Source organism: Neoarius graeffei, chromosome 22 (assembly GCF_027579695.1).
Source record: "Neoarius graeffei isolate fNeoGra1 chromosome 22, fNeoGra1.pri, whole genome shotgun sequence".
NCBI classification, from domain to species: Eukaryota; Metazoa; Chordata; class Actinopteri; order Siluriformes; family Ariidae; genus Neoarius; species Neoarius graeffei.
Window position 1 is genome coordinate 24,369,536 of NC_083590.1, and position 22,038 is coordinate 24,391,573.

Sequence of the window (22,038 nt, forward strand, 5' to 3'; positions counted from 1 at the left end):
CAGTAAATATTTGGAGTTTGTAATGAAAAATGCAGACACTGCTATTTTTTTTAACAGCCCAATGTTCATTTTTCTTCATTTTCTGTAAAGTAATTAAAATATTCATACATTTTTCTTGGCAGCACGGTGGTGTAGTGGTTAGTGCTGTCGCCTCACAGCAAGAAGGTCCTGGGTTCGAGCCCCGTGGCCGGCGAGGGCCTTTCTGTGCGGAGTTTGCATGTTCTCCCCGTGTCCGCGTGGGTTTCCTCCGGGTGCTCCGGTTTCCCCCACAGTCCAAAGACATGCAGGTTAGGTTAACTGGTGACTCTAAATTGAGCGTAGGTGTGAATGTGAGTGTGAATGGTTGTCTGTGTCTATGTGTCAGCCCTGTGATGACCTGGCGACTTGTCCAGGGTGTACCCCGCCTTTCGCCCGTAGTCAGCTGGGATAGGCTCCAGCTTGCCTGCGACCCTGTAGAAGGATAAAGCGGCTAGAGATAATGAGATGAGATACATTTTTCTTCATGTTTTGATGTAGAATATAATGTGCAGTGTTCCCAATGCATGGAAATAAAAACTATTATAAGGATTTTGAGCTTTACTCACGTTTTTAAAAACACACTGCTATTATTTTGAACACAACTGCATCTATTCACGTTCCTTCTCCAAAAGGACATCGCAATCGTTCCTAGTTTACAAAGCAGATGATTTCTACACATCTGACTTGTTGTGATCCGGCACTTTAATGAAGTGTAAACATAAAACTGAAAAAAGGGAAAAAAAAAAACTTAAAGTGCATTAAACATGGACAGAACAATGCTGCAGATTTAAAACATGCCTGAAGAACAATGCTAGAGGCTCGTAGATATCAGTTTTATTAAAACACCTTAGTACTGATCATGCTCTGAAATACCAGTCATAGAAAAGATGGAGGGAGCAGCAAGAGACACCTAAAACAATCCCAGTATGAAGTTAGTGTGAAACATGGCTATAAAACAAACAAACCCTAGTGGTCTGTACCGAGGCACGTGTGTCTGAAATATTATACAAGAACAAAACTCATTAGTAGTAAATATTCAAAACAGTGAATATGAATAAAGTAAAAGCGTGATCTCAGACAAATACACAATACGCAAACCCCAGTGAGAAACAGACACATTAAATAAAGTCATATATAATAGTAGAAATGTTCATGGGTAGAAAGCAATGGATTAAATATAATAATAACAACAACAACGCAGCCAGCTCCTGGCTAGTGTGTACCATAGAGTCAAAAGCAAGTCCACTTTCTTGACCAAGTCTAGTGACAAAAATGTTCCCAAGTACTCCTAAATAATAATAATAATAAGAATAATAATAATAAAATAAAAAACCTCCATGACTATGAATGTGCTGTCTAAGTACACATATAAATCACACACAAGATCATTGCTCTAATTACAAATTTCGTTAAATATAAATACTGTAAATGAATTCAGTAAAGCTCAGAGTGGGGTATTTAATAAAAAAAAAAGGATTTAAGAAGAGCTGGTGCTGCGGATATGAACACCGAAGCCACTTCAGGTTCAAGTCAAATCTCTGCCAGCTCTCCGGAGGTTAAAACCAACTTTAATAATGTGGTAAATATCACAGCAGGATCATGTCTCTCCCCGTCTCTCCTTCCCCGTGCGTACGTGTTAAAAGTGCCTTTACAGTGCATGTTGTTCTCCAAAAAAAAAAAATCTCACTGGCAACTTTCCAAAATGCTGATGAATCATTAGAGTATCGTGTTCTTCAAAAAAAAAAAAAAAAAAGTCCATTCAAAAACTGGAATAAATGGAAACAGCAGTGCTTTAGGATTTTCTCCAGTTTGTGTGGGAATGAAACTCCGTGTGGATATAATTGAGAAATTGCTGGTAAGATTGTAGTGTCTTCATAACGACTTAATCAGCGACGTCTGGCTCATGGACTGACTTTGTGCTCAAGTGGTCCGTTTGTAGTGTCTCCTCACAGCCTGGAAAACAAAGACACGTGTTAAACTGTTTATTTTAAATGTATTTAAAACAAGCAACCAGGAAAAAAAAAAAATCGTCCAAACTTGGTAAAACAAACGTTCTAGGTAACGTACGCTCAGTGATAAATACAGGGTGAGTCAAAATTATGTTAACACTAAAGCCAGTATCTCATTGGGCCGCGACAGCCAACGACTAGTTGGAGACACAACAATTGCGATAAAATATGCGAATTAGCGACAATTTTCACTTGGAAATCACACTGAATTGATATTCGCATATTTTACCGCGGGTGGTGTAGTGGTTAGTGCTGTCGCCTCACAGCAAGAAGGTCCGGGTTCGAGCCTCGTGGCCGGCGAGGGCCTTTCTGTGCGGAGTTTGCATGTTCTCCCCGTGTCCGCGTGGGTTTCCTCCGGGTGCTCCGGTTTCCCCCACAGTCCAAAGACATGCAGGTTAGGTTAACTGGTGACTCTAAATTGAGCGTAGGTGTGAATGTGAGTGTGAATGGTTGTCTGTGTCTATGGCCAAGTTTACATTAGACCGTATCAGCGGATCATCAGATTAACATTTTTAAAACGATTAGTGCGCACACAGCAACACCAATACACGATTCGCGTGCACATAGCAACGCCAATACACGGATACGCTCGGCTCCGCAGGCATCCTGCGCTCCAAATCACTCCGCCCTGAACAGCGAGTGCCCTCTGGAGGGTGCGCACTCCGGCCCTGCGCAGCTCACAGAGCGCACGAGTGAAGTGCACGAGCCACGATTCGGGACTGAGCCGCTGTGTGTGAGATCTCAGCGCACATCACTTACCACTTGCAAGTGGAAGGATGGCAAGCCTAAAGACAATCATAACTACACAATGGGCAGTATTTGCATCAGTATTTGCAGTATTTTCATACTTTTATACTCTTTAATGAAAGGTGATACAAGGCGGAAGTCCGCGCCGTTTTTCAGCAGTCGCGTCACATGACCAACGCCAGCGAATCAGGAAGGTGGATGTCACAGTGACGTCATCCAATGACGACGCCAGCTAGAGCTCAGCACAGCGTATCCGCGTATTCTCAATGTTTACACAGCACCGGAGCTGACACGATCTGGATTGAATACGTGGACGCTGGCGGATTCCCGTTTCCCGGCGTTTCCAGGCGGTTTAATGTAAACGGACAGTGCATCTGCGAAGAAAACGAGACAGATACGGTCTAATGTAAACTTGGCCTATGTGTCAGCCCTGTGATGACCTGGCGACTTGTCCAGGGTGTACTCTAGTCTGGCTAACGCGACAAAGCTCTACGAGCTATTAGTCTGGCCAAGATATTAAGCCCAACCGTTTCCCAGAGCCCGTGGTTGACCCGCCTCCCTGAAATGCCTGTTTGCTACTGGTCGAAGCCAGAAAAGGCTGTGACGAAGCTTAAACCAATCACATCACTCTTTCCTCTGACGTATGCGACGCGACGGGGCTAACTGGTAGATTAAACTCTTACCGAAGCCGGTCGGGAGCAAGGCGAAAACGTCCTTCCTTTCAATAAAGGGCTGCTCATTGCTCCGTTTTCAATGAGAACTTCCCGTTGAATGCTTTCAATACAGCATCTATGCGTAATAGATGCAGAAGCGTGAATGAAGCGCTTCCGGCATAGATTCTGTAAACAATCTATGGCTTCCGGTTGCAGTTCTACTACGTCAGTGCCTTGAGCACGCCTCTACCCAGGGCCGTTGGAGATGCTCAAAGTTGATTGGTTCCCGATTTTTCGGGAGCTTGGAAGAGCTGTAGATAGCTTGCCTGGCCAGACTAAGCTCGCAACAGGCCCTCATGTTGCGTCACGCTTAGGATGGGCGGGCCCAGGCTAGGTGTACCCCGCCTTTCGCCCGTAGTCAGCTGGGATAGGCTCCAGCTTGCCTGCGACCCTGTAGAACAGGATAAAGCAGCTAGAGATAATGAGATGAGATATTTTACCGCAATTGTTGCGTCTCCAACTAGTCGCAGCCCAGTGAGATACACTCGCACTTCCTGTCTCACGGAAACTGACTTGAGAAGGGTTCATGACCGCTTCGCGACACTAGCGACGCATTTGCGGCTATTTTGAGAGAAATTTTGTCGCACGAGTTTTTTGAACATGTTAATTTCAGCGATGAAGGAGCGACTCATGCGAGGAAATTGAGAAGTCCTGCGAACGTTTCAAGACACTTTTGAAACTCTCGCGAATGACGTTCGCGATTTGTCGCAAGCTGTCGCAGCCCAGTGAGATACTGGCTTTATGAATTATTTTTCTCCTGAACGTGTGGCCGCTGCTGGCGTAATTGAGTCAAAAGCTTGCAGTTACTTCCTGGTTTTTGTGTGTTGAACACGATGGCGAACAGGTTGAGACCGTCCTGTAAATCATCTTGCACGTATGATGTATGTTTTGTGAATAAATGGTTTCTACCATTTAAGTGTTAACGTCATTTTAACTAATGCTGTATTTGACTACATGGATACGAACAGAGCCTTCTGTCTGTACTCTATATTCATTTCATCTGGATTTGTTCGCGCTTTCTGAAAGCTCACGGATATGGACGGTACCACTGGAAATCCGTGTAGCCAATCAAGGCTCGACATTAACTCTTTAAATCGACTCGTCCAGTCAGACAAGCAGCAAGACTGGTCACTGGTCCTGACCATAACCTGTAACTAGTTCAGTGAAAGAAAACTGGTTAACAAAGTTGATCAAAAAGCAGGTATAGTTATGATAATCATTACGCTTTAATGATTTATAATTTCCATAAACTTAAACTGTAAACAATAAGCAAAAAACTATCCAATGCCCCAGTATGGTGCGTTTGTTGTTATAACTCATTACCTGATCTGCAATTTTAAAAGACTGAGACTCACTTAAATTCAAAGCTTCCAGAGGAAATCAAGTTAAATCTTGATTAATCCAATAAAACGTGAAGTATAAATTAATTCTATATGATAATAGGGCCATATTACTCAATTCTGATGGTCAATCAACAAGGGCTTTTTTCCTTAACACGGGGCCGTATTTCTGAAACGCTATTGGCTAGTTCATTGCTTGGTTACAGTTACAAAAATTAGCAAATTTTGTCAACAAAATGGCCGACTCTGCTGACTCAGCAATGCCGCGTTTCACTATATTTGACGAAGAAATGATAAACCAGTTGAAAGCTGCACGCGAAAATGAAAAATACCAAAAAAAGTACGAATTTTTGGCTTTGCGTGTTTAAGAAATGGGCCGCAGAAAGACAAATAAGCGACTCTCTAGTGGTGTACGAATGCTGACAAGGTGCTATCGCGGTTTTATGCAGAAGTGACGAAAGAAAATGGGGAAACTACGAACCAGACTCTCTTAAAGTAAGGCAGGCTTTTGTAAAGAAGTTCCAATAAAATTTTGTAAACCACTTTCAAAATCCGGGCGGCACGGTGGTGTAGTGGTTAGCGCTGTCGCCTCACAGCAAGAAGGTCCGGGTTCGAGCCCCGTGGCCGGCGAGGGCCTTTCTGTGTGGAGTTTGCATGTTCTCCCCGTGTCCGCGTGGGTTTCCTCCGGGTGCTCCGGTTTCCCCCACAGTCCAAAGACATGCAGGTTAGGTTAACTGGTGACTCTAAATTGAGCGTAGGTGTGAATGTGAGTGTGAATGGTTGTCTATGTGTCAGCCCTGTGATGACCTGGCGACTTGTCCAGGGTGTACCCCGCCTTTCGCCCGTAGTCAGCTGGGATAGGCTCCAGCTTGCCTGCGACCCTGTAGAACAGGATAAAGCGGCGAGAGATAATGAGATGAGACTTTCAAAATCTTCGTGTCGTGTCGCCGTGTCATGACGAAAGACGCTTTAGAAACTGATTCAAACGTGCAAGATAGTCTTACGCCCTGATTGGTTCAGAAAACGTGAATGACAAATGTTGTGAACTTGAATGGCTTCCGAAGTATGAATTTGGCCCTATATATTATAAACAAGTAATCGTATGGTTCCTCGTAAAATTAAGGATCAATTTCACTCGTGATTTCAAAGTTTTGAATTTTCAAAACTTGGAAATCAATCCTTAATTTGACTTGGCCCCATACGATTACCTATACTAATGAAATGACGCCGAAAAAAGAAAACAAGTTGGACATGATAAGGGGGACAGAATCACATTGTGAATGAAAAACTGTAAGCGAGTTCGGCTCTGTTGTGAAATTCCCCCGAAATATTTTACGACATTTGTGATGGTTAATGCGAAAAGAAAAATACAATGAACGGCCGAATGAAATCAAAATTCACCACAGATATTTATTTTATTGACGTGTTTGATTGCCATGTCTCTGATTACGGCAAGTCTAATAATCAATAATTGGATATTACGACGTGGTTATTTTTACACACGCACACCTGCTGTACTCGGCTTCTCCGGAATTTCGTAAACAATAATACGGCTGGATCGCTGAGGGGAAGGAACTGGTTTTGTTGGAACTTTATTGATGCAACTCTTGAACAATTACTGTAAAAACAGTGATTTAACAAATATTCGACTTGTCCTGTCGGACATGCAGATGTGGATTTATTTGACTTGTCCAGACCAAACATTTGGTTGTCCCGGACAGTCGGACTACTGTTAAATGTCGAGCCTTGCCAATATTTCAAGCAAGAAATGAGCAATGCATCTTTAAATTTGCCTGAAATAAGGAACTTTATAAAAGAAAGAGGCATCATTATGCTGCCTTAAGATCAAGAACTGCGATCGACTTTGCCTTCAGCTCCTAAATGGTGACTATTTTCTGGAATATTCTGGTATTTATATTCTAGTATCACAATATAACTTCCTGCCTCCAATGTGAGAATGAAAGTGAACGATTATTGAATGTATGTGAAGCGAAACACCTACCCAAAGACCTTCTGTCTTCAAGACACATTCACAATTTTGCTGGCAGTGCTACTGCTTTGACTCTGCGCCAAAGTGTCTTCCGTTTCTTCCTCGCTGCCCTCTTCTTCATTCCCATCCTCCCCTTCATCTTCGGTCCCCAAAATCACGCTCTGCCGCACACTGACGGAAATGACCAGCGCCTGGATGATGCCATAAACCAGCGCGAACTGAGGCAGGTACTCCTGAACTAACCACAGCAGGCCGGCCATTCCTACAGAGGCCACGAGGAACATGGCCATGCCATGGAGCCAGAGCTTCAGTGTACCCTGGACACCCAGAACATCCAGGACAAACTTGGCAGGCGGTGAGACCGTCCAAAGAAAGCCGACTACAAACAGGTCAAACAGGTGGCGAAGGAAATTGAAACAGATCTCATAATGCTCTGGGAGAATTTCTCCAGACCACGACTGAGCGAAGAACCGGAATGTAGCGGACCTTTGAGAAAGGGGCACGGGAGAAGGCGGCGGGGTTCCGTAATCTGAAAAATCGGCATCTTTTGCGTCAGAATCCCACGACCCTTCGTTCCTCTGACTGCATCCGCTGACCTTGGATGACGACGGCCATAAATGAAACACGGAGCCGATTATCCGCTTCCACCATCGTGGACGATTTTGCCCCTCGAGAAGGCTTTCTGCGCTCAGAACTTCTACTTCTAAAGGTTTAAGAATCTCTTCTGGAGCTTCCCAGTATTCCTCCGTTGGGGTTTTTTGGTCACTTTGGTTTCTCCATCCACCCCAAACCCAAGAGGTTAACCCTCTCAGACTCCATCTGCTTTTCTCCTGACCCTCACCTGGAAGATTTCTCTCACTTTTGGGTTTGCTGGTCCAAGGCCGATACAAGTTCCCTGGGTTGATCCATGCCCAAACTCGTCCTACGACAACTGACATGGCTTTTCTGTTCTGTTCTCTTTTCTTTCTCCAATGTGTCCAAATCACCCAAGTCACCTGAGAAGCTTATTTGCTTCAACTCAACTTAGAATAACCCTAATCTCATCATTAAACACCTCTACATGATATATAAACTATTAAAACATTAGGTAGGACGGTCAGATTTGGCTTGAACGCTTTACTAAAGGTTGTTTGTTTTATGCAAAAAAATGAAAGACGTTAAATCAAAGGCGTTGCTCACTGCCACACCTGTACTTTGTTTATAAGACCCAAGGAAGAGTCAAACTGATTTAGGACACACCCGCCCTAAAAAATAAAAAATACGGCTAGTTATCTAATAGTTAACCACACATTAAAGGTTAAAATTAATAAATATACAATCGAGGTTAACTTACGTGCAATTCTTGCGATATCTGAACACACAAATTACAAAAATTAGTCACTTTAAGAGCCAACGCTGATGTCTTTATCCATCTAGCCTAGCATAGCACCTTTAGCATTAGCTCTTTCTCAAGCCAATATTAGCAAAATTATTTAAAATAAACTATCTAACTCAGTCAAATATATATCTATACAAAATTAAGTCATTATTACTGCCAAATTTGCTTAATATAGCTGCCTACATCGTAGACTTTCAGGAAAAAAAAAAAAAGGCTAACTGGAGCCTAGCAAACAACGACTAGCCTCAGTGCTAAGCTCACACGAGTGATGATTCACTCACGTACGAGTCGGTTCTTTGACGTGAATCGAATACACAAGCCGATTTATTTTATTTCTTTATTGTAAATAAATCTCTTAAATCGCGATTTCATCCAGAAACCTTTTCACCATCCGAGTTGTTTGTCAGCGAGGACGTGAATCATTAATGTAGAGTGAATCATTTTAATGAAGCTCGGACACAAACATCACCACAGTGAATGCAAAAATAGTTATTTTATTAATTTAAGATTATATTGAACATTTTTAGATAAAAAAAATAAATCACTGTGGCAAGTTTTGTCCGTTTAGAGGGAAAATATATAGCAGCCATTTAGGAGTCGAATAACTCGGCTCTTATTGTTGATGAATCAAATGATCCGATTCACTGAGTCAATTCTTTCTATCAACGTTGACGTTTAAGGAAGTGAACTAGCCCGAGTGCTTCTTTGAATTAATTAATTTCTTAATTTCCACCGTAGAATCTGTTCTAACATTTTAAAACTTAGATAATATAATGCAAATATTCAAAGTAAATGAGGTACGAGTCTGATACCGGAAATCAATATTTTTGCAAGCTGGTTGACTTTTAAACTGCCTAGCCGCTTTTCATAATAAAAGTCCTACACATCAGAAGAGTGATGTTTTTAGATTTCACTCCAAGATGGGACATATCTACATTTTATCACACAGGCTTTTAACAAACAAAGAAATGCTTCCTAAGATTGAAAGTGACATGCTATGATGTCTATGTATAGACCCTTTTCAGTCACGTGACCTTCGTAAACGCGACCGCCATTTTGGACATGTAGTGGACTTCGGCTCGAATCGGTTTGAATGCGAGGAAGGCGACAAACATAAAAGAAAAAGGAGCGAGATGCAGAAAACTGTATTTACTAGTTTACTGTAATTATGATCTGGCAGCTATTTACACCGGATCCAGTGTAAATACCTGCCGGAGCCAACGTCCGAGCTTGCCGGAGCTTGCTCTGGCCGGCCGAGAGCTAGCGCGCTCCGGAACCTCGGACGTTGGCTCCGGCAGCTATTTACACTGGATCCGGTGTAAATAGCTGCCAGATGATAATTACAGTAAACTAGAATGGAATGTTAACAGCAATGTAACGCCTTTTCTGGCTAATTTTATTTGTCTTACCTCCAACAAAGTGGTCACTACACAAGCGTTGGTATGCCGCTATCCATCTTCTCCGTCGGTCAGCATCTACCGGGATCCGATAAAATGATAACCCTTGCCTTGTTTGTTGATGGTTACTACATCTAGGTGCACAACAATATAGTGGCATGATGGAAGTCTTGCTGAAAATAAACACTTTCTTTGCTGCCGTTCCTCAATGTTGGCTGTGGTAAACTACTGGTAGTACATGTCCAAAATGGCGGCCGCGTTTGTCGTGACGTCACGTGAAAAGGGTCCATAGCATACGCTGTTGCAAAGTGTGGGTGGTAAAAAGAGCAACTGGACTTGCTTGAAGACGTTTCACCTTCTGGATGAAAAGAAATCCTAAGGTGTCATTGAGTCATCCTGTTGTTGTGGGTCACTGGGGGCTGGGTGTGAACGGCCTAGAGAGTCGTTGGGGTGATCAGTGGGTTGTTGGTTCTCTCTGTCCTCCTGCGAGTCAGTGAGTGCGTTTACATGCACATAGAGAAAATCGAATTTCTGCCGTTGCTCGACTGAAATCGAAGTTCTAAATGCCATGGAAACACCTTAGCTAGGCTGAAATTGAACCGAACTTGATTTCTCGTAATCGAGCTACACGACCTAGATTATGCGATTTTTGCCGAGCGACTTAGTGCATGTATACCCTATTGAGCTACGTAGTCGAGCTACTTACTTCAGCACTGCCCCTTCCGGAAGTGACGAGTGACGAGACCACAAGCGGGAAACACGACAGCCTCGGTCGGCATGACAACAGTAGTAGCGAGCAGCAGAAGAGGTCAGGAGGAACAAACGAAGAAGAGAAAATGGCGAGCAGAAACATGCACTTCTGGAGCAATGAGGAGACAGAGTTCATGCTCATTCAGCTTAAGGAGTTGAATATATTAAAATTCATGGTTGGGAGAAAAACGCACAATGGAGAACACGGAACTGATAACTTTGTTTACACTCTTGAATAGCTCTTCTTCATGACGACAACCGGAAGTGTACCAACACGATGGGGCGTGTAGCGCCACCTGTGGCTCTGGTGCACAATGTACCTCACACAATAGCTCGATTTCCTTGTGTGCATATAGGATTGGATTTCTCTGGCACCCCTGCTGGGACCCTTTGCTCGATTACCGACAGCAGCTCGATTTGGATGTGCATGTAAACGTACTGACTGAAAACAGCTGGGTTTTGGTGTGCATTCAGTTGTCTGGGAAGTGTGCCAAGGACTCCTCAGCCCAAGGCCGTCCCATATTAACTTAACCGCATGTCTTTAGACTTGGGGGGGAAACCGGAGCACCCGGAGGAAACCCACACAGACACGGGGAGAACATGCAAACTCCACACAGAAAGGCCCTCGCCGGCCGCTGGGTTTGAACCCAGAACCTTCTTGCTGTAAGGCGACCATGCTAAGTGTCCTTTAACAACAAAGGACACTCATTTCAGGATTGCAACATACACATTTTAGCCAGAGAGAATTGTTATGAGCAAGGAGTTAAAGAAGCCATTTTTGTCAACCTGGAATGGCCATCACTGAACAGAGGTGGTGGTCTAAGACACCATTTATCAGCCACCTACAACGCAGTCCTTGGCACACTTCCCAGACAACTGAATGCACACCAAAACCCAGCTGTTTTCAGTGACTCACAGGAGGACAGAGAGAACCAACAATCCATTGATCACCCCAACGACACTCCAGGCCGTTCACACCCAGCCCCCAGTGAACCACACCAACAGGATGACTCAACGACACCTTAGGATTGCTTTTCATCCAGAAGGTGAAACGTCTTCAAGAATCTTCAAGCAAGTCCAGTTGCTCTTTTTACCAACCACAGTTTGCAACAGCGTATGCTATACATAGACATCATAGCATGTCACTTTCAATCTTAGGAAGCATTTCTTTGTTAAAAGCCTGTGTGATAAAATGTAGATATGTACCATCTTGGAGTGAAATCTAAAAACATCACTCTTCTGATGTGTAGGACTTTTATGATGAAAAGCGGCTAGGCAGTTTAAAAGTCAACCAGCTTGCAAAAATATTGATTGTCGGACTTAAACCAACATCTGAAGAGGTGAGATCGCTCCTTTTTTTCCCCCATTTTTGCTGGCAGGATTGTCATGTGGTTGTGACGTCATCGTAAACAAATCCGTTCTACTCATCCAGACGACTTCGCAACGGCGCCGTTGCCAGATTTTTCCACTCTGGAACCTGTTCTCAAAAGATTTCGTTTTGGGGCACCCAAAACGCCGGTGCCGTGTGGACGCCAGGCCGAAACGATAAACAATTTTATCATATTCACCTGAATCTGTTGCCGTGTGGACAGGGCCTGAGAATCTTCACAGACATGTAGTTTTGCCATGATAAACTTTAGGACTGCAGCACTCATGAACAGTTGGCAATGTCAACAAAACAGACTTCATGTTAAAACTAAAATTAATTTCCTGGTTAGAAAGTTGACTCTATAGAACAGTTTTAGGGCGGCACGGTGGTGTAAGTGGTTAGCACGGTCGCTTCACAGCAAGAAGGTTCTGGGTTCGAGCCCAGCGGCCGCCTTTCTGTATGGAGTTTGCATGTTCTCCCCGTGTCTGTGTGGGTTTCCTCGAGATGCTCTGGTTTCCCCCACAGTCCAAAGAAATGCGGTTAAGTTAATATGGGATGGCCTTGGGCTGAGGTGCCCTTGAGTGAGGCACCTAACTCCCAACTGCTCCCTGGGCGCTGTTAGCATGGCTGCCCACTGCTCTGGGTAGGTGAGTGTGCTCATTGCTTCAGATGGGTTAAATGCAGAGAGGAATTTCACAAGTGTGTGTGATGAATAAAAGTTGTGCTTTCTTTCTTTAGGAGGGAGTTGCTAATCAATCACCCAGATGAGGATGGGTTCCTCACTCATGTCATCTCAGGGAGTTTTTCTTTACTACCATCACCACAGGCTTGCTCATTAGGGATAAAATTAGTTCATATGCTTAAAAGTCTCTGTAAAGCTGTTTTACGACTTTTTTTGGGGGGGGGGGGGGAGGCACAAAACCTACAAATACAACCCCTGGCAAAAAGTATGGAATCAGCAGTCTTGAATGAGCACTCATTCACACGTTTTATTCTGTAGAACAAACTCAGATCATAAACATGATACAATAATAAAGTCATTCCAAAGTGCACCTTCTTGGCCTTCAGAAACACGAAAAGAAATGAAGAAAATACATTGTGGAAGTCAGTAAATGTTACTTTTATAGACCAAGCACAGGGAAAAAATATGGAATCACTCAATTCTGAGGAAAAAAATATGGAATCATGAAAAACAGACAAACAAAAGAACATTAAAAACATCACTAGTACTTAGTTGCACCACCTCTGGCTTTTATAACGGCTTGCAGTCTCTTAGGCATGGACTTGAGTGACAAACAGTATTCTTCATCAATCTGCTGCCAACTCTCTTTGATTGCAGTTGCCAGATCAGCTTTGCAGGCCGGAGCCTTGTTGCGGACCATTTTTTTCAATTTCCACCACAAGTTTTCTATTGGGTTGAGATCTGGACTATTTGCAGGCCATGACATTGACTGGATGTGTCTTTCACCAAGGAATGCTTTCACGGTTTTTGCTCTATGGCACGATGCATTGTCATCTTGGAAAATTATTTCATCATCCCCAAACATCTTTTCAATTGAAGGGATAAGAAAACTGTCCAAAATGTCAACGTAAACCTGTGCATTTATTGAAGAAGTAACCACAGCCATCTCCCCAGTGCCTTTGCCTGACATGCAGCCCCATATCATCAAGGATTGTGGAAATTTGGATGTTTTCTTCAGGCAGTCCTCTTCATAAATCTCACTGGAACGGCACCAAACAAAAGTTCCAGCATCATCACCTTGTCCAATGCAGATTCGTGATTCATCACTGAAGATAACTTTCATCCAGTCATCCACAGTCCATGATTGCTTCTCCTTAGCCCATTGTAGTCTTGTTCTTTTCTGTTTAGGTCTCAATGATGGTTTTCTTTTAGCTTTCCTATATGAAAATCCCATTTCCTTTAGGCGGTTTCTCACGGTTCGGTCACATACTTGTACATCGACTCCAGCTTCATTTGTTTTGTTGTACTTTTTCGGTTTTCAAGACATATGGCCTTAAGTTTTTTGTCTTGACGCTTTGATGTCTTCCTTGGTCTACCAGTACGCTTGGCTTTAAAAACCTTCCCATGCTGTTTGTACTTGGTCCATATCTTAGATACAGCTGACTGAACAGCCCACATCTTTAGCAACCATGCATGCAGAGTTACCTTCTTTAAGAAGTTTGACAATCCTCTCTTTTGTTTCAAGAGACATCTCTCTTGTTGGAGCCATGATTCTTGCCAATCCACTTGGTCCAGCAGCCCTCCAAGGTGTGATAACTGCGCTGTTTCTAACTGCAGACTAACGAGCAGATCTAATCTGAGGCAGGAGTCAATTTAGGGAAAGGAAATTGACTGGGCAAGTCCTTATTTTCTACCTGAAAATTGAGTGATTCCATATTTTTTTCCTCAGAATTGAGTGATTCCATTTTTTCCCCTGTGCTTGGTCTATAAAAGTAACATTTGCTGACTATCACAATGCATTTTCTTCATTTATTTTAGCGTTTCTGAAGGCCAAGAAGTTGCACTCTGGAATGACTTTATTATTGTATCATGTTTGTGATCTCAGTTTGTTCTACAGAATAAAACGTCTGAATGAGTGCTCATCCAAGACTGGTGATTCCATACTTTTTGCCAGGGGTTGTATAAATTGAACCCAAGCCATTATACTAAATACTGACTGGAGGAGGATGTGTAAGGAAAAATAGGACCTGCAAATTTTCTAGACTGCAAGACATCAAAACTATGAAAACATGGTAAACAAGTTCCATATTTTAGATTTTTCAAAAAGTACCCAGCATTTACCTTGATGCTTTGCACACTATCAGCATTATCTTAACCAGCTTTATGAGGTAGTCACCTGGAATGCTTTTCAATTAACAGGTCTCTCATCGAAAGTTAATTAGTGCAATCTCTTACTTTCTTAAATGTATGAGATAAAATGGTAAATAGCCCTGTTCCACAATTCCATATTATGGTCAAGAACTGCTCAACATCCATCATTTGAGACATGAAGCAATTTAAACAAACCACTGGATAAGGAAGTGTCCAAACTTTTGACTGGTCCTGTATATAATAAAATGTATGACCTTGTGAACCAAAAAAAAGTGAAAGAATAACTTGATGGCATCTTTAAAATAAGGGAAAAAAGTAGAGATTTATTTTCTAGTACATTATGTCCTAATGTGACACAAAAAACCCCAAACAGTCTTGATTCACACTTCAGAGCTTTATTTGCATCAGTTGCTCCATCAGCACCAACATTGCAGGTTATATTCATGAACACTAATGCACAGCTCTCACCATCGATGCTCCAACACGAGTCTAAAATAAAAAAAGTATACAAAATTAAACATCCATAAAAGCAAAAATGTTTAAAGCCCAAAATGACAGATGTGTTTCAGTGCGCTGCGAGTAAACTTCACTTCATTTCAGTTGAACCAATAAAGGCAAATCATCATCAACACTATATTCAGTGGAATTCAGAATAAAAAGTCAATACTTACTAAAAGCCATCTTTCACACTGGGTGCAAAAAACTCCACCCTGAAGAAAACTCAAGTTCTAGACACCAACCAGGCAAAAAACAAAAACACACTAAGACAGCCAAATTTGACTAATAAATGCTTGTGTATAAATGTAGATGTGTTCAGTGTTCTGTAAAGGACATCATGTTCTCAGAGACTCTAGTCTATTGACTCATCATTACACATACTGGAGATTATCCAATATACACAATATTTAAAATATCAAGCCAACCTCAGTCAGGAATCACAGCTCTTTTCATTTGAAAACTGGAACCAAGTTGATTCATGGATGCTCAACATTAAATGCCACTATAAAAGGATTTTAAAAAAAAAAAAAAAAAAAAAAAGGTCAGTCATAAGATGAGAACCATGAGTTTGGCAAATTGCAGTGGTGTTGGAGAAATACGACACTTCATGACATGAAATTGTGGGAAAATCAAACAACCTTCTGGGTGAGAACAGTGCAGGGCTCGACATTAACAGTAGTCCGACTGTCCGAGACAACCAAATGTTTGGTCCGGACAAGTCAAACCCGCATCTACCTGTCCGATGGGACAACCTGAATTTGTTAAATCACTGTTTTTATATTAATTATTCAAGAGTTGACAAAGTCCCAACAAAACCAGTTCAGTCATTTCAGTGATCTGGCCACATTGCTACTGAAATTCTGGGGAAGCCAAGTACAACAGGTGCACATGTAAAAATAACACCATTGTAATATCTAGGTTATTAGATTAATGGACCCTTCTGTCAAGCTGCATGCTCGCTAGACAGAGTGAAACTTAGGGATGCCCACCCAGCATGTGAGTCAGTTCTGGTGGACTGGGCGGAGGAGATTAGATCAACGGCCAGGAAGGCAGTTCTGCAACGCTTTGTGGAGAGCATAGGGCATGACAGGGCACCAAAGACATCATGGCCATCCACTGCAGCTAAGGAAATCACCAGTCATGATGACTTCATCCCACTGGATCCTGACTTCTGAGGCCAAGAGAGTGGGTCTGCCCCAATGCAACGGCTTTTCCACTTAAAACAGGTCCTTTGCACAAACCCATCTCTTGATAAAATTACGCAAAGACAAAGCATTATCGAAAACGATGGACAACCAAGGACATGAATGGAAATTTTTGAAGTGGCAACCAACTACCTCCAAGGTATCTGGAGAATTTTCTTCATTTCATTCAGACATTAATTGGCTCTCTTTTGTATGGGTCACATTAACCATCACAAATGTTGTAAAATATTTCAGGGGAATTTTATGACCATGCCAAACCCACTTACAGTTTGTTTTCATTCACAATGTGATTCTATCACCCTTATGTCCAACTTGTTTTCTTTGTTTCATTTCTTCAAATTATTTTATATTTCAGGATTAATCAAAATTTAACTATCCCCTCCAGAAGCTTTGAATTTGGGTGAGGCCGACTCTTAAAACTGCAGATCAGGTAATGGGTTAGACCACCGCACGTGCACACCATTATTGGGCACTGGATAGTTTGTTTTTTGTTACAGTTAAAGTTCAAGATTTATTGAGAAGTTATTGTTAAAGCATAATCATAACTATACCCGCTTTTTAATAAACTTTAACCAGTTTTCTTTCGCTGAACTCAAATACATAGTAATAAAAAGGTTATGGTCAGGACAAGGGAAAAAAAAAAAATCTTGCTGCTTGCTTGACTGGATTAAAAAAAAAGTTAGTGCATATTCTGGACCAATTTCGTGTTTTGTTTTTACATGAAAGTACGTCCTTTTACACTCATCCAGAAGGGTAATTTTGCACAAGGCCATCTGTCTACAACAGAAATAAAAATAAAATAAATGCATCTGGAAAAATCCCAAGGGAGTCTGGAGCCAGATTCGTGACGTCACCTGCGGAAGCGCCAGCAGGCTGCGAGAGCTTTGCACGGTTTCAGTGCACAGCCTGTGTAGACCAAGCGCTCCCATTGGCCGGTTTTTGGGAAACGATGAGTACTAATCCCATCAAGATTGGTGTTGCTACACCCTCCTACGATACACCTGTTAAACATTTTAAATAATTATGTGATAACGAAGAAATTTGCAGAAAACCACCAGGTCGTTTTCTCAAACAAACGAGTGCTGGCGCAGGATTCAGAGGGAGGCATCCCGCACGCAACGTCACGAAAATCAATGTGCCAAGTTTTTTCAGAAGCGGACCAATTCGCCTCAAATGGCTCGATTTCAACTGAATTTCTCGTATTGCGCAAGGTAAAAAAAATTGCGCAAAATGTGACATTTGACCAAAGTTTAATACAAGATAGAATTACATTGATCTCGCTCCTGAATTTACCCGTGATATGCACTTTAATGTCGAGCCCTGCAGTAACCACCACCCCACTGTTGATCATTTTCCTATAACCACACACCAAGCGTTTTATGATCCACATATAAACACACTAAACTACCAAGTGCAAAGTTATATTGGAGGAAGAAAAAAAAAAATCCTAGTGTACATAAACGCACTTACCAGAGAATAAAAACTACTAGGTGACGTCTTCAGACCATTCTGTAGTGCCTAAAACAATAAAAAAAAAAAATAAATGTCTTGCTGGAAAAGTACCAATTTAAGTCAGTGCATACAGCAGAATCATGTTCAGTTTAGTGTGAAGATCTTCATGATGCATTCAGAGACTCTAGTCTAATGGATCATCAGCACATGTTCATAAACAAAAATGCCATTTTTTCAATCAGGGTACACATTTCTGCTCCAAAATAGTCATTTTTGAAAGTTTAGTTCTCAGATTTTTAGTCAGTGCATTTTGTTTTCACATATATTTCACAAGCCGGAGCGCGCTGCTTAATTTGAGGGGGAGCAAGCCGGAGTGCGCTCCGGCAGCTATTTACACTGGATCCGGTGTAAATAGCTGCCGGATCATAATTACAGTAAACTAGTAAATACAGTAAAAGAAGAACTTGAGACTGAAAGGTTTTAACAGTCATCCAAATGACTGAACGTAAACATTGCTACAGTAACATACTAGCTACGATGTTGTTGACATTAGCTAGTGCCAACAGCTAGCTGCTAGTGCACCGCTACAACACAGACACCGACCCTAATAATACAGTTCTTGGTCATTGCCTGGTAACAGCAAATTTATAACGGGCCATGTCTCAACAGACTAAGAAGTTATTTCAATGATATTTAATAACATTGTTTATCCTGAGGACCGAAAGCTGTAATAAGATGGCGACCACCGGCTCCAGGGACGACCCGCTGATGTAGGCATGTTACCCAGCCTGACAAAATATTTGTAGGCATCCAAACTCTTATACGCTTTCAGATCAATACCTGTGTATGGCGATGGGTTTTTAACGACATAGGTATACAGATCATGTGGGCCGAAGTCAGGTAAAGACGAGGGCTTCGTGTACTTCCGTACGTCAGTGAACAATCCTGGTGGAAGCAGGTAAACGTCGTTCTCTAAGCCTGCTAACCTCAATTTTTACAAATCCCTCTCCCTCTGCTCGCCCTGTAAATGCCCTACGTCGCTGGATAGTGAAGGTGTTTTCTGCATCTCGCTCCTTTTTCTTTTATGTTTTTCGTTTGTCGCCTTCCTCGCATTCAACCGATTCGAGCCGTGACATCCAAAATGGCAGCCTAACGATGCATCACATGACTTGGTCATGTGGGTGAAAAACCTCAATATACTTAAACAAATCAATATTCATGAAGATAAAGTTCATCATTCCCGGCTGCTGGCTGGTCCTGATCAGCCTACTTAGTGCATAAACTGGAACTAATGCCATGTACACACGTAGCCGGGTATTTTTAAAACCGAACATTTTCCCCCCCTCCGTTTATAAAAATGTTTTATCCACACCACCTCGTCTTCGAAAAAAATCCCTTCCACACATAACCGAACATCTGCGTTTTCAATCACATTCATAAGCATTCCAAACCTGTAGATGGTTATTTCCCCAAATCCTCCCCCCTAATCACATCGCCTGTGCTCTTGGAGCAGTAGTTGGGCTTCTAAAATTAAACATGTAAATAGCACCTGCACAATAATTAACGCTTTCAAGGCACTACTCCGACCCATTACTCTTTAGCTAGCCGCACACTACGCCAATTTTCAGCGTACCGAGCCAACTGAAGTCGCGAGTCAGGCGTAAAGACTAGTTTTCGATGGTACCGACTCATCTCACAGCCGATTCGAAAAACTAATCGGGAGCCAGACTGATCGGCGAGAGTCGCTAGCAATAGCCAATCATATCTTTCGCATATAACACGTGACATCATTAAACACAATTTCTAGCGCGAGAAATACGTGTTGGTAGCACCTAATGCAGGTATATACTGTAATTCCACAGACTGAAGCTTTATCCATAGACACAGTGGGCTGGAAAGCCACTCTGCTCAAGTTGTGTGGCTGAATTCCAAATCGCTTTAACTCCCCTATATAAGTGCACTATTTAAGGTTGGAAATAATAGCTCATGCAGCCTAGATAGTGCGCTACATATTCCGTGTTGTGTCATTTGTAATTCAGCCTGTAGCATCTTCAAGTGTTGGATTTAACAGTAACTATATCCAATAGCCAATCACAAAGCTATTAAGTTGTCACGTGTCGCTTCAATCGCGACTGCACTCGTCAGCAGTCGGGGTATATGTGCGTGCCCTGTCGGGAGTCGGCTCTGAAATGGGTCGGTTCGGTACCGCGTGGATCGCCGTGGTGTGCGGGTAGCTTAAGTCCATGCTTAATCTGGCTTCTGCAGTAAACAAAGGTCGCACGTTTGACGTCAGGGCAGATTTGTTGTCATTTTTTTTGGCGCAGATTGTGACGTTCTAAAACGCAAAACTCCGGTTATCTCTGTCTACACGAAAAGGCATACACGGAGTTTTCAAAAATCTTCACTTTGCCCGGAGTTTTTTTAAATATTCGTTTTTGATGTGTTTTCATGTGGATGACAGGCCAAAACGTAGAAAAATATCTTCGATTTAGCAGATACCCGGCTACGTGTGGACGGGGTCTAAAACACGGGTCATTCATTCATCAAGACAAAGTGAAAATTTATTTGTGGATCAAGTATGAACGTAAATCCCATATCCTATTGGGCTGGTAAATTCTGACTAGGCCCAATGACAGCAGTCTAATTATACCAAGTTGGTAAATTTGAGAGAATAACTAAATTATTATAATCATGAGGAGTCTTACTTAAACAAGTCAATATTCATCAAGATAAAGTGAAAATAATTTAAGTATGAACATAAATCTCATATTAGGCTGGTAAATTCAGACTAGGCCAAATTATACCAAGTTGGTAAATTCAGACTGTGACACCAGCTGGCTGGTGAAAAAAAATATATGAATTTCTAGGCCTGAATGTGCAATACCTCTTCCACTGGCCCCTTTTTCCCCTCCCTCTCTTATTCTTAATTATATTTGTATACGAGTGATTCCACGCTTATGGGTACTGAAATGGGGACATGAACTTATTCACCTAAAACCATTTCTTTTTTTACCATCAGGTCACAAAACATGTAATCTTTAACGAATGATATGTTAAAAGATAACTTTAATTTTCTGAGATGTAATAAAAACATATTTATATGCCAAAGTCAAGCCTATGAGTTCCAAAATGATGTCTGTTCCATTACTTCTGTTACGATTGTCCATCTCGCGTCTGTTACAAATTAATTACAATCTAGCTATATACCATGTTAATCTTATTGAAAGAATGTGTATGTTTATTCTACTACACATGTTTATTAATTATATTTGCTAAAACATCACCTTCCTATGTTTCAAAAAGTAATTCTACATTGTTAAAATTGAGAATATATATGTCCACAACACTTCTGTTATGTTCTGACTTTGGCATATAAATATGTTTTTATTACATCTCAGAAAATTAAAGTTATCTATTAACATATCAATCATTAAAGATTACATGTTTTGCGACCTGATGGTAAAAAAAAGAAATGGGTTTAGGTGAATTTTTAAAAATAAGTTCATGTCCCCATTTCAGTACCCATAAGCGTGGAATCACTCATATGCAAATACCTAGTTTAATTTATCTAGAAGTTTTTTCTCTATTTCTATTCTCTGTTTATCTTGTAATGATGCTACTGGAATTTTATTTCCCTGAGGGAACCCTCCCAAAGGGATCAATAAAATTCTATATAATCTAATAACATCTTATTTCTCCAAATGTGTACCCTGGGTGAAAAAAATGCCGTTAGCTTAAAGAGTATTGTAGGAAATCACTCACCCTTTTCATCACATCTGTAGCCGAGGCCCATATCTGCAAACCTACAAAGAAAAAAAAATAAAATATGAGTTTTACTAAGAAAAACTTCACTACACACATTTCCACCCTTTAATGATCACCATGGCAGCACGAGGTGGCCGCCATTTTGGAAAACCAGCTCCTTACAGAAAGGCGCGCGGTTTTCTAACAATTAGTTCACTCAAGAATAAATAATTATTAAATAACACACTGTACCATGCAAAGATTTAAACAATAATACTTTGTAAAGAAAGCGTTTTAGAAACATATTTCCTCCACTAACCTGCCGCACAGACAACTCACTCACACCCAGAGAAGGAACAGAGAGCCCCGCGCCAGGCTTTATTGGGGTCCTTACTCAGTAACAGGGGCGTCAAATCAACTGCCTGATTAAAATTATTATTATTTAACATTTTTAATAAATGAACGTCAGATATTAAAATGGTTTATTCAGGAGACGATTTTTAAAATTAACTTCAAATTAACAAGAGTTTATTAAAAAAAAAACCAGGAGATTACATACATATACAGCGCCCTCCACAATTATTGGCACCCCTCG

General features: G+C 41.6%; 1 protein-coding gene, 1 long non-coding RNA gene and 1 other non-coding gene across 3 annotated transcripts; all 3 read right to left on the bottom strand.

Annotated features, from left to right (window-relative positions):
• Positions 1-837: 837 nt before the first annotated feature.
• On the bottom strand, positions 838-8,144 carry c22h6orf47 (chromosome 22 C6orf47 homolog). Its single transcript, XM_060904676.1, has 2 exons — positions 6,830-8,144; positions 838-1,971 (listed from the first exon to the last, which is right to left on the bottom strand). The coding sequence occupies exon 1, from the start codon at positions 7,753-7,755 to the stop codon at positions 6,847-6,849; it is 909 nt and encodes a 302-aa protein (XP_060760659.1). The 5' UTR covers positions 7,756-8,144; the 3' UTR covers positions 838-1,971; positions 6,830-6,846.
• A 6,779-nt stretch (positions 8,145-14,923) lies between these two features.
• On the bottom strand, positions 14,924-21,835 carry LOC132870800 (uncharacterized). Its single transcript, XR_009651201.1, has 6 exons — positions 21,763-21,835; positions 21,462-21,502; positions 17,718-17,765; positions 15,468-15,544; positions 15,216-15,272; positions 14,924-15,033 (listed from the first exon to the last, which is right to left on the bottom strand). It is a non-coding gene; the product is annotated as an uncharacterized LOC132870800 (long non-coding RNA).
• Positions 15,355-15,418, bottom strand: LOC132871066 (small nucleolar RNA SNORD52). Its single transcript, XR_009651255.1, has one exon. It is a non-coding gene; the product is annotated as a small nucleolar RNA SNORD52 (small nucleolar RNA).
• Positions 21,836-22,038: the final 203 nt, after the last annotated feature.

Bases quoted from the DNA above. Each gene is read 5' to 3' on its own strand.
- c22h6orf47 (XM_060904676.1), bottom strand. From the start codon at position 7,755: ATGTCAGTTGTCGTAGGACGAGTTTGGGCATGGATCAACCCAGGGAAC.